At 34.9% G+C, this 13,990-nt stretch overlaps 1 protein-coding gene across 1 annotated transcript in view; it reads left to right on the top strand.

Moving 5' to 3' along the window:
- The window catches only part of LOC149479730 (adipokinetic hormone/corazonin-related peptide receptor variant I-like), an 82,555-nt gene that overhangs the window by 34,035 nt on the left and 34,530 nt on the right, over positions 1–13,990 (top strand). Inside the window, exons 2-4 of the mRNA XM_089707516.1 lie at positions 6,490–6,611; positions 9,159–9,264; positions 10,209–10,413. Of these exons, the coding sequence (XP_089563642.1) occupies positions 6,490–6,611; positions 9,159–9,264; positions 10,209–10,413 (433 nt within the window). The remainder of the gene's footprint in view (positions 1–6,489; positions 6,612–9,158; positions 9,265–10,208; positions 10,414–13,990) is intronic.

Below are 13,990 nucleotides of genomic sequence, written 5' to 3'. Positions count from 1 at the left end.
TTTTTCAGGCTTTCGGCTGCCATTAGGCTCGTTAAAATTCAACCGTCGTTTAAGCTTTGGGAACACGGATGTCGCTGGTAATTATGTAATTTGTCCTTCTGGAATCTTAATTTTATTAAAATCAACGAAGATTGCTCTTATTAACGCGAGTCACTTCCTATTTGAAGTCTGACTTTAACAAGGAGAGCAAATTGTTTGATAAATTATATACTATAATATTATTAAGCTGAAGTGTTTGTTTGTATGTTTGAACGCGCTAATCTCAGGAACTACTGGTCCGATTTGAAAAGTTCTTTCGATGTTAGATAGCCAATTTATCGAGGAAGGCTATATAGGCTATATAATATTATCATCACGCTTAGACCAACAGGAGCGGACCATGCGGGTGAAACCGCGGGCCGCAGTAATTCTATAATTTTAAAGTTATAAAATCAAAACGACAACGCATTATTAAAATAAAGCTTATAAATATGAATGAAATTTTTTGTTATAATCCATATTTTCTATCGATATTTCCAATTTCATATTGCATCGTTTGACCGCCGAACTGGATCTTAATTAAATTCTGCTATTTTTATAACATTTTATACAGTTTGTATAAAAAATTGTTTGAAAATAAAAAATGGTTTAGTATGCGAATTCGTCGATCGTTGTTAGTATGTCATCTATGTTTATAAAATTTCTATTACTATATTACATGTATATGTAGGTATGTACCTAGATATAATTTAGTGTTTTAAATTCTCTCTGTTATGCCTATATAGTCTTAACAGTATAAAACCTTTTAGTGTATTATTGTTTACAAATTAAGTTCATGAAAACTAATTTATCTATAGCTGTTCCTCGTGGTTTTACCCGCATTGCTCCGCTCCTATTGCTTTTAGCGTGATGGTATATAGCCAACAGCCTTCCTCGATAAGTGGACTATCTAACTGTGAAATGGTTTTTCAAATCGGATTTTCACCTCCTACATTTGATTTACATATTTCCAGACTAAAATATACACAATTTACGAAGAACTTATATAAAAAATGTACTAGTTCAGAGAGCGTACTACAGTATTCAGGAATATATGGACGATAAAAACCCATGGAGGGTTGTCGCGTAAAAACCATAGGACAGTTCTTTGGCATGTTATTATAATATATGATGTTACATATTATGTATTTTGTAAAATTGTAAAACTGACATGATTTAAAAGAGCAACTATGGAGTTTCTTGCCGGTTCTTCTTCGTACTTTACGAATCGGTGGTAAATTTTAAAATATGTAATGACGTTTCAAAAGTGCTTCTATAAGAAGTCTAATTGAATAAATAAATGTTTGAGTTTGAGTTTAAATGTTTGAGTTTGAAGGTTCTCGACGGCTTCATTCACGCAGTATAGTTAGTTTATATATCAGTGTATCCCGGAATTGTAGCGAAAATATATTCTTATTGGAATCTGTCATTGGGTTTCCCTGTGACACGTTTAGATTGCGGTTCCGTAACTAGCCGCACGACCTGGCTCCGCTCGTTTTTTAAGCAGATTTTGTCTCTATCGGAAAATATAGTTTAACCCTTATTTCGAATTTGTCCGTACCACCGGACAAGTACTTTAAAAAAATCCACCGCCCCGTCTAATTCTATTTTTGCAACAAAAAAACTACTAAGCTATTGGGAGGTCGATCAAATTTTAGTAGAAAAATAAATTTTGCGTGTAATAACCCAGAGTTTGACAGTTGGCGAAAAAATGTCGGCGAAACTGCGCACTAAGAAAGTCTTTCAGGTAATTTATTAAAAAATATTATTTTTTGCCTATGTTGCGTAGATTTTTTATTTGTTTTTTGTGAATTTAGTCTACTAACGTTCAAATAATACGATTTCATAGCTTTTGCTTACGTTATTCTTAATAATTATCGAGTTTTTCACTTGTCCGCCACACCGGACTTCGTCGAAACACCTGTATTTATTGTGTCTTACAGCTTGTCCGTCACGGCGGACCTTGTCGAAATATGGTATGAAAGGTAAAAGATTTGAGTTGTCGGTATTACCAAAACATTACATCTATTCTCAGTACCTATCAACTTGTTAGATACTTCTTATCTACCTAACCTTTACATACGACTTCCCGACGCCTTTGAGTCCAAATATAGAGCAAGTTTTCCCGAACCAGTCGCAGGAACTCAATTTTGCAAACTTACCTTCTATATCGTCTTTACCGTCGTTGCCAACACATGTGCATAGAAAAAGAAGACTCAGAGAACCATCAGTTGTGACAAAAAAGAGACCCAAGCAAATTCAAAAGCTTTCCCTCTCTTACAAATGGAAACAGAGTACCTTTTTGTATAGAGCCCAGATAGAATATACTGCAGTAGTTGAAGATCCTCCCGTAGTACGTTCACCTTTAGATTACTTTTTTTCACAGTTTCTTTGTACTTTTATAAAAAATAAAGGCTCTTTTACTATTAGAGCGAGCGCCCACGAGCAACTTTGTCTCCGCAACTATTTTGTCTCCGCAACTATTTTGTCTCTCCGCCCATGGGCTAGTATGAAAGTGCGCGCACGTAGCGACGCAACACCCGGGAGACTTTTTTGTCCGCGGGTTCGGAGACAAGCCCGCGACGCAACTGTCGCCCTATCTATTGGTTTCAATGCAAGTGCGCGCACGGCGACTAAAATGTTGCCGGTCGGCGGCCTCCGGCCAGTTGCCGCGTAACCGGCGTAGCGATAATACGTATTTATGTCAACGTATTTATTCTCGTACACAGTAGTTTTAACCGACTTCAAAAAAAAGGAGGAGGTTATCAATTCGGCCGGTATATTTTTTTTATGTATGTACACCGATTACTCCGAGGTTTCTGAACCGATTTACGTGACTCTTTTTTTGTTTGATGCAGAATGGTGTGGGATTGGTCCCATAAAATTTATTCGGATAAGCCCAGTAGTTTTTATTTTGTGAGCATTTTTATCTGATCTCGATGACTTAATTGAAATGTAGCAAGTAACTTTGATTCATTTCCAGGTAACCGATTGAACTGAAATTTTGTATACGTATTACGTATGTAAATTGGATAGCGATGTAACATTATTATGACATAGCGCTGATTTGATGATGGAATCGGAAGGTGGCCATAAGAACTTAGTAATATATTGACTCAACTTTATCGAGTTTGGGCTCGTTTGATTAGTGAAAGTATTAGTGAAAAATAAACTAAAAAGTATTAAATAAAAATAACTTCGTTAAAAACAACCTACTTCAAAAACGGAAAAGTAAAAAATAAAAAAGGTTTGATATTATTCATTACTACATATTATTTAGATGTGTTATTTAATACTAATAAGGTTTGATGTCGGTGCACGGGCTTAATACTAAGCGCTTGGTGCTTGGCACCAACTTCAAACCTATTTAATAAATAGCACATCTAAATAATATTATTTTTAATGAAGTTATTTTTATTATTAGTAGTTTTTCTGTCTATAGTAGAGCCATTTTAATAGGCATCATAGTTCAACAAAATTCAGCAACGTAATCTAGTAACGACGCCATAGAAAAATATGTTATTTCGTTTTACTTAACTTTTTTCAATTACGATTACATATCTATACTAATATTATATAAAGAGGAAATGTATGTATGGTTTTCAGTTTTCACGCATAAACTACTGAACCGATTACAATGAAATTTAGCACACATATAGAGGGTAACTTGGATTAACACATAGGATCTCAGGTTTTATCCCGGAAATCCCACGGGAATGGGAACTATGCGTGACAAGAGCACAGACCACAACCGTCTCTTCGAAATCCATGTTGATAAATGCAGAAAATTTTAAAGAAAAAGTTGCGTTGCTGTCGCTTTCGTGTGCGCATCGTTCAAAACTTTGCGAGGAGACAGCGACAGAGACAAAATAGTTGCCGGGCAACTAAGTTGCTCGTGGGCGCTCGCTCTTTTATATTCTTTTACTTTATACTATGCAACTTCTTTCACGTATTCGATTAAGTCCGCTAGGACGGACAAGTCATTTTTACTAAGATTCGATAATGTCCGGTGTGGCGGACATCGCTTTTCTCCATAAGGGTGGGGGGTAGATTTTTTTTTTCTTTTTTTGGAGGTTTAGAAAAACCATGGAAACTAGGTTATACAATAAAATTTTGAAAATAAGCGTAAGTCTACAGGCTAATAAAAAAAGTAATAATTTGGATGAAAGCTGTCAGTTTCTTTTCAATAAAACATGAGGTAGAATTGTTCTCTGATATTGCTTAAATTTTCACGTATTTAAAACCATGAAATACACTCATAATGGGGCCCAATTTGAATCAGATATTAATTCTTATTACTTACTTTAATCCTTCCTACTAATATTATAAATGCGAAAGTTTGTGAGGATGTGTGTGTGTGTGTTTGTTACTCTTTAACGCAAATACTACTGAATCGATTACAATGAAATTTAGCACACATATAGAGGGTAACTTGTATTAACATATAGGATAGGTTTTATCCCGGAAATCCCACGGGAACAGGAACTATGCGGGTTTTTCTTTAAAAACGCGGGTGAAGCCGCGGGCGGAAAGCTAGTCTTTTAATATAACGTTTTCCTTATCTAAAGAAAATAATCATTTTACCAGTAGCCTTTTCGTTCCAACCTTGGCTTTTGAATAAATTGTATTGCGCCGGATTTTCGATTTTCGTTCATACAACGTTTGAATAGTCCGGTGTGTAACATAGAAACGTGGCAAGATTAAACTTTTTCATGATAATGTAGTTTAGTGGGTTCAAATTTCAATTTAGTCCTATTTTTATATTATTCAGGTACTTTTATATAATACTAGAGGTCCGCCCCGGCTTCGCCCGTGGTACATATTTCGCAATAAAAGGTAGCCTATGTCCTTTCTCGGGTATCAAAATATCTCCAAACCAAATTTCATGCAAATTGGTTCAGTAGTTTAGGCGTGATTGTGTAACAGACAGATAGACGGAGTTACTTTCGCATTTATAATATTAGTATGGATATATACATAATAGTAATAGTTAGTACTGTTAAGAATTTTGTGGTGTTAGTGTCTCGGATCGTAGAATGGTTTAAAACTATTAATTATTGTTTTTTTATGTACTTATTAGTTATGTAATTGTAACGATTTAACTTAATTATATGAATTATATAAACAAAGACATAAAACCTACCTAGTCTAAAAGTATTGTGAATGAAGTTGTAAATAAAATGCTTTAATTTCTTTGTAACACTTCTATTCTTATTTCTTTTTTAATTCTTGACTTTTTATGTCTTCCTACTTAGGGCCGATTTTTCAATGCTTGGATAAAACTTATTCGTCGAATAATGTATAAAACTACCATGTTAAAAACGTATTCTAATTGCCCGTATTTGACAGTTTACGTGACATTTTAATATTATCGTGTAATACTTTATTGGACGGATAAATTTTAACCAAGGATTGAAAAATCAGCCCTTAGTTTAAAGAGGGTTCTAAATAAATATCACATTGATAAATTGAAATCCTACATTTTGTACCATCTAATAATCCCTTCTACCATGGATGATGGATCATAACTGTAATGTATTCATAATTAAAACTAAATTAATCCAATGAATACCGTATATTATAACTGAAATATTTCAAAACTTCTCTTATTTATCTCTGATGAATGTAGATATCTTTAACATTTACATATTATAACATAAAATGTACCTACTTATTTTTATCTTGCTATTTCTTCTTAGAAATTTGCCTTAGAAATAAAAGGTTATAGGACCATTTTAATGTATCCAGTTAAATGATGAATGTCTCAAAACTGCCAAATAAATTCGTGGAGCTGCTTTCGTTTATTTTATTCTACCTTTTGTATCAATACTAAATGCAAATTGCTATTACTTGTAATCTTATTATTACAATTAATTAGCTTATAAGACAAATAGATGCGAAAACTTTCATTCCATTCTAGATTTATAGTTTTATACTAGCGGTCCGCCCCGGCTTCGCCCGTGGTACATATTTCGCAATCAAAAGTAGCCTATGTCCTTTCTCAGGTATCAAAATATCTCCACACCAAATTTCATGCAAATTTGTTCAGTAGTTTAGGCGTGATTGAGTAACAGACAGACAGACAGAGTTACTTTCGCATTTATAATATTAGTATGGATTTAGCGTGGTCACTCTCGCTACAAAGTATGCAAAACGTCGCGTCGGGCTTATAATATCCTATAATCCTACCAATAGTAAAAGTCCATAATTTCAAAATGTATTATGTAATTATACTCGCGTAAATCAAACGAGAGTTCGATTTATTTTTTATACAAAACTTAACGGTTTTAGTTTACTTTTAGTTTACAAAAATTTATTTTATTTTATTCAATTAGACTTCTTCTAGAAGCACTTTTCAATCGTCATTATATATTTTTACCATCTACCATAGAGTTTAAGTTGGTTCAGTAGTACATTGTTTTATATGTTATATTATGATACCAATTTAAATATTATTTTTGTTTGTTTCAGATTGGATGGAAGTACACAAATGCGTGGTTGGCGGGGAACATGATGTGCAAAGTGCTTCTTGTGATGAGAGCTTTCGGCCTCTATCTTTCGTCAAACGTGCTTGTTTGTATTTCTTTGGACAGGTTAGTATTTTCGTACTTATGATAAACTAGCTGCTACAACAGACGTTGTCCTCTTTTCCATAAAGTAATAATTTTTAAGTCTTTTCCTTCCCAAATTGGTCGATAGGTATCGAGTATTGCGCAACAAAACATCTTATACAGGGTGTCCGGCTGCGCGAAGCTAGAGAAGAAAACATGGATTTTCAGGAAAAATTCAGCAAAAATTATTGACGTAATAATTTTGTTATTTAAGAATTTTTTACGTGATCAGTGTATGCAAAACTACAAGTCCCTTTGCGTTTAGTATAGATACCAATAGTGGGACACCCTGTATAGATGATAAATTATTTCATTTCCTACCAACTTTAAGTTTATTTTCTACCGTGGCAATATCGTCACGTCATGGAGTATTGCGACGATTTTGGCATCATTGAATCTTGCCAAAGAAGTTTCACTTCTGACACGTGTGCTCGGCGCACTCGCTCTTTTTTTTAAAGCATGAGTCCTTATTCTATATACCTATATATAATTATTTTAAATTGATTGTTTGTAAGAAAAATAGCATTACGAGAGGAAAGAAAAAATGTTAATCAACGGGAAAGTCAAAGTTCGTAAGTTAATTTAAAAAGCTTCCCATCCCACTAACTTTTATTTGAAGAATAACATTTCGGCTACCGTCATTTTGATTATGAATAAATCTTCATTTTATTTTGCAAAATGTTGGTTATCATTTAGTCTTGAATCTATAATATAAAAATTAATCCCAAAATGTGTTGGTAAGCGCATAACTTGAGAACGGCTGAACCGATTTCGATAATTCTTTTTTTATTATATTCCTTGAAGTACGAGGATGGTTCTTATGTAGAGTAAACGTTAATATGTACCACGGGCGAAGCCGGGGCGGACCGCTAGTTTCATATAAAGTTAAGTCAAGTGTAAGTTCGTAAAAGGGCTTATAGACAGAGAATAATATATGAAAGTTTTATTTCAAGTTCTTAGAACCTTACTTTTCAAAGACTTAGCTGCCAGGGCCCTTATAATGATATATAATACAATAATAATATATAGGTATGTACAAATGAGCTTGTAACATGATGATAATGATAAGTAGGTAGTTAACACAATAAATTCCTTACATATTTATATATTTCATTTATAACTTTGCTAATTTAAGTTCGACGTTCTTTGAAGCACTGAAACAGAGCCAATAAATGTTATATTCATGTCTTCGTTATCTTGAAATGTATAATATCAAGATACAAATTATTAATCTGTACATGAGAACAAAGATCCAAAAGACAAACTTCAAGTATGAATTTAACATGAAAATGGTTTATATGTATATTTAAATACTAGCTGCGCTCCGCGGTTTCACCCGCGTGGCTCCGCTCCTATTGGTCTTAGCGTGATTATATTATATAGCCTATAGCCTTCCTCCGAATGGGCTATCAAACACCGAAAGAATTCTTCAAATCAGACCAGTAGTTCCTGATGTTTGTGATGTCTATCTCTTTATAAAAATTTTAACATAATATTATGAATAATTTTTTTTTATTGTGAGCACAAAATAAGTGCCTACGCCTTGTTGAGTTAAAGCGTTGGATGATGAAAAAAAAAACATTTAAATACATAATTATGCGAATTTGAGATGCAAATGATTCCAGATTTTTTCCTACAGATGGTATAATATTTTCTTGGTATTTTTATAATTGAGAAACATTCTAGTTTATTTAAATTACCCAGTAGTTACCTAAATAAGATTAAATTCGTACACTTACCTATATATATTTTATCAAACAAGTTTAGTTATAACTGCTATTTATATAATTTATTATAAACCAATATTGACAGGTTTGACACGATAATATGAAGTGATTAGTGTACACGAGCCAAGCCGCAGGCGGAAAGCTAGTTATCGATAATATGAAGCCAGGCCGTCTTCATAATATGATATCGAAACTCTATTTAAACATGAGTTGAAGCTTTATAGATAATACTAGATTCCGCCCACGGCTTCGCCCGCGTGGTGTGTTGATAAAAGTTCCCTATGTTCTTTCTCAGGGTCTAAAGATTGTCTGTGCCAAATATCATCAAAATCGGTAGAGAGGTTTAAGCGGGAAAGCGTAACAGACAGACAGCATAATTGCACACCTCGGAGAGGTAGTGTTCTATTTTTATTTTTCACAGATTAATATTACACCAATTTAAAGAGCACCTTTTGAGTCATAACGAGTAGGTATTATATTTTAGCTTATAAGCCGACGGTTTACTTTATGGGCTAACTAACACTGAAAGATTTTTTTTAAAATCAGGCCCGTGTTTACCGAGATTAATCCGTTAAATCAAACAAACTCTTTAACTTCATCATGTACAGATTTTTTAAGCTATTGCATAGCTTCTATCGCGGGCCTTGAGCGCGGGGACCGAGTCGAGAAATTCCGTAACGAAAAAACCTCACGCTCCCCACTCCGACGGGCACGGAGGTGTGGCTTGAAGGCATAGCATGCAATAGCTTTACCGCGGCAGTCCCCGAGTGCCACACGTCTTTTTTTTTATTCTTTGTTCTAGATATTTCGCGGTGGTGTATCCTCTACGACTGTCAGAAGCGCGCAGACGAAGCAAGCAAATGCTTTACTGCGCCTGGGCAGTGGCTCTTGCATGCAGCTTACCACAGGTAATTGTAAATACGTTATATAAAATATATAATTTACTAGCCCATGAAATAATGCTGTAATTTTTATCCTTTACCAGACGGTTGCCGGGAAGAAATGGCTTAGGCCGCCAATTATTGCTTTTTTTGTTCTTAACTGTGTAAATGAAGAGCAAATAAAAAAATGTTGTGAAGTTATTATTCTTTCAGGTCATACATGTACAATTTTTCTAAGTTAATGTGAGAAAAGGACTTGAAAAGCATGCAGTTTGGCTCAATCATAATAAAATATGTATGTCCTTTCGTCTCGAATAGTAATTATTAAGAAAATATAGTAAAGCTCTCCTTTAGTAACATAATTTTCATGATCGGATGACTTCCGAAGACTGACCCTACACACAAACATACCTTCAAACTTTACCACTTTTTAATATTTTTCTGGATAAGGTTTCCTCTAGTTCCTGATTTCGAGCATAAAACTTTGTTGTCGATGTCAATCGACTGGATATACACCTGCCAGTGATCAGTGAACGCCTACGTGTTGTATATATATAACTGAATAAATTCATATTTTATTCATGATTCCTTTGCCAAAGCAAATCAATCAAAATTGATGATAAAATTGCTTTGCTTTGGAATATTATTTGTAAGAGGATGTATTAATCTGTAAATATAATTTATAAATTCTTATGTTAGTTAGTTATTTCTTTTAAGATGTTACTATATACCAAAATGCAGATACATTTTTGTTGCTTCTATTCCTTCGTTGTTTTGCATTAAAAGTTTTTGTCCATCTTTCCATTAACGGTAGAGCGAACTAGCGTATTATAGATTGTGTTTTAGTTGACATCTTAATACTTGGTTTTACAGATGCTCTGTATAATTGTCGAGAGAAAGTTGATTGTTCTTACTAATCGTAAATATTGTAATATTATTTTTAAATCTAAACCATTATAATATTGTTACAGAGCCTAGTATTCCGTGTAAAACGACACCCTTACGTCGCCGGTTTCGAACAATGCGTCTCGTTCGACGCGTTCGCAAGCGCACGACTTGAAATCGCGTACAACGTGTTCTGCGCGTGCGCAATGTACTTCGTGCCGCTGCTCGTGATCACCGCGTGCTATGTGCGCATCTTCTGCGAGATACAGGCCAGCAGTAAGGAGCTGACTGGTGAGATATGGATAGAAAACCCAAAAGACGTGTGGCACTCGAGGACTGCCGCGGTAAAGCTATTGCATAGCATGCCTTCAAGCCACACCTCTGTGCCCGTCGGAGTGGGGAGCGTGAGGTTTCGCTTTAAGCTTTAAGTTTAAGTCGCTTTCTCTGTCCCTATGTCCCTATGTATGCTTAAATGATAAATCTTTAAAACTACGCAACGGATTTTGATGCGGTTTTTTTTAATAGATAGAGTGATTCAAGAGGAAGGTATGATTTATTATGATTTAGACAAAGCGGGCGAAGCCGCGGGCGGAAAGCTAGTTCAAAATAAATTATGATGCGCAATATATCTTTTATAAATAGACTTTTATAACTTTTATTCGTATATAAATGTCATTATAAGGTGAAAGTTCAATTTCACGTTAAACAGTCAACGAGGCTTCTTTAAAACCACTTTTGCGTCAACAATCAGCTTGTAGGGCTATTAATTAAATACCATCAATTAATTATAAGTCTTATTATTTATAAATTTGTTCAAAAATAACGAAAAATATCATTTTAGTAAAGACAAATCAAATCAAAACCTGCAAATTATTAAATAGCATATCTATTAGTTCACTTCAACAACCAAATTACTTCTACTCTTTCGATTTTACAATAGCTGTGTTTTACCTGAAAATAAAACACATATTAAATACTTACCTATATTTGAAGCTTACTTCATTGAGAAGGCACCTAGCTTTTTCCGCCTATTTTGCCCTCTCTTTCCGTTGTATATATGCTATCTCTCTCGCACACCTCTCCACCAGGTGGCGGGGCGCACGATAATGTGCGGGCGCTGGATGTTTTTTCATTGAGTCGAAATCCACAACAGGTGGACGTTAAGTGTAAGCTTCAAATATAGGTAAGTATTTAATATGTGTTTTATTTTCAGGTAAAACACAGCTATTAAACACTTGACCGTAATTTGAAGCTTACTTCATTGAGACCTGCTTGTTACCCACCTGGTGTACAATGTGACGCCAATGTGAATTTGAATACATAAGTAATTACTTATTTCTTTATTTGAAAGGGTAAGGTGTGCAGATAGTATACTACTAATAAATCACACAAATTTTTATATTATATAATATATTAACAATCCCAGATGAAAAGTTAATCAAATAAGAACCAAAAAGTTAATCATAATGATTAAAAGTATTAGAACTTATGAGATTGGTTCAAGCGTACCTTAGTTAACCTTTTGGGCTTGAAAAGTTAAAGTTACTACAATTTCCACTATCTTTAGCGTAAATCTGCGAAAGCGCCAGTAACGACTTTCAATTACGCATTTAGATGTTACTTACAAAATGAAGCAACAGCTGATCCCGACGAGGCAAAAATACCTCAAACTCAAACCTTTATTTATTCAATTAGAACTCTGCAGAAGCATCATTGAATCATCTTAACATAGAATTACCAAATGTCTCAACTCACAGTTTTAACCCAACCTGCTACAAGCGGACAAGAAGAGACCTTGGTCCTTACTTTTGGGGTCAGAAGTAAATTTAAAAGGTCACCCCTTGAATAAGGCAATAAAATAACAAAACAGGTAAATGGTTTAAATTATAATACAGATTTTTAACATCCAACTAAACCGTGCGGTATCTTTTAATGTTTAGAGCCAACGTCGCAATCATAATCTAAACATGGCTGGTACTTTCAGTACAATGCATGAATTATTTATTTAAAACTGATAGGTCATAAACTCTGTACTGGAAACAAATATACTGAACTCAAGAGACTAAAATGATAAAGAGCTTATCTGTGTCCCAAAACTGCAATTACTACAGCTAAGTACGTTACTTTTAATCAATTCAGTTTTAAGATATAATTATGATTTACATCAGAACTTATATACCGAAAGTCTCGGGACTACATAACGTGACTTATTTATAATAGTGTTTGTGCATAACACTAGGCAGTCAACAGCTATATGAACGTCAGATAGGAAAAGAGCCAAATTTATCCAGTCAGTAATAAAGGATTTTAACTATACTTATTATAATTCAACCAACTACTACTAGCTACTCCGTACGTCTTTTGGGTAGACGGAGGCAAATAGGATTTTTATTCCAACTATATCATTTGATATTTTGAAAATGTACTCCACATTTTCATACCGTCAGAGTCATTTTGCAGATTATAGTGGTGCAGCACTGAACACTGTCTATTAGGTGGCTGATGCTGCTGACCGGGCCTTCAGTTCCGCTTTCCAGAATACCTTCACCCTTCTAGGTGCTACTACTACTGAAATAGCGGTACTCTATGGCGTCGTTCAGGTCTCTAACTGACAGGATTTCTCATATTATCGTAACAACCTCGCTCGTTCTAATGCTGGGGCCACACTAACGGGAAATGCCATTAATTAACGCGATAATGGACGTTAACTTTAGGTGTAGCCAGTATTATTTAACAACGGCATTAACATTGCCGTTTGGCGAGGCGATAGCTTTATCGCGAGAATTAACGCAATGAAGCGGTCACACTACGTCCATCTTGCTAGAATTTTAGTAAAATTAACGCCGTTTTTATCGCCAACAATCGGCATTCACGTTGACCGTTCAAGTGTAGCCACCCACTTAACGCCTTAAAAATTATCGGAATAATTATCGCGATAAAGGGCATTAGACGTTAGACGTTAGTGTGGCCCCAGCATTACGAGAACAAATTATCGCCAAAGAATTCTGCTGCAGGATAATGGCAAGAGAGATTATAAGCTTAACTATGCATTATTATGCTCAGGAATATGGTGGATTTTGAATACTATCGTCGTCTGAAAGTATCTCCTTTCGATTAACTTCATTAAGGATGCAGATCTGATCCCATCTCTGTTCCATAGGAATGCTACGACAGTCTAAACGTTACACTGGACAAAGAAAATTGCCCTAAATATAGTCGGTTGTTCCAACATCCGTAATATGGCTAGCCTACCTTGCTAGCCCTTGATTGTAACTGCTACCAATGCAGGCATTGCTCTCGTGTTGTCCACAGTTGTGCGAGTGCAAAAATGAAGAACAGAGCTCGTGGGGAGCTATGTCCAATGAATCTGTGTTAAGATTATGACAGTATAGGACAGTTAGCTGTGGATGCGAAGACAGGACATTACTTTATTCATCCGTAAACACGCGAGGCAGCCACGGACAGCGATATAGCAAGAACTAAACTAGCAAAGTTTAGTTCGCTTACCAGACTTATATTTTAAAAGCCGTATAGTCTGTACCTACTGCATTTCATTTATTGCCCCCCCCCCCCCCCCCTCAAAGCAAAGAAATGAACAGTCATTTGGCAGAGCTTTCTCGTTAGGATAGGGGTTCCAAGTAATATCTAATAATAAGAGGCTTTTGTTTGGATAGATTGACTTTCCGTTATTTATCCTCTATCCTATGTAACTCAACAGTCAGTATTCTCAGTATTCGTTGAGTACTTAAACGTTTTACGTAAATAGCTGTTGTATATAACTTTATTATACAATATAATAATCCTGGTGGGATGACAAGAAACTTGTCTAACAAACGATTATCCTAATCCCTCAGCGATTTATTGTTTG

The sequence above is a fragment of the Colias philodice genome, chromosome 19, assembly GCF_061535455.1.
Source record: "Colias philodice isolate Cphi_HAF_F1 chromosome 19, ilColPhil1 Martin Lab GWU primary, whole genome shotgun sequence".
In the NCBI taxonomy this organism is placed as follows: Eukaryota; Metazoa; Arthropoda; class Insecta; order Lepidoptera; family Pieridae; genus Colias; species Colias philodice.
Note: the sequence above shows the minus strand (reverse complement) of the source record. Positions and strands in the feature narration are given on the sequence as shown.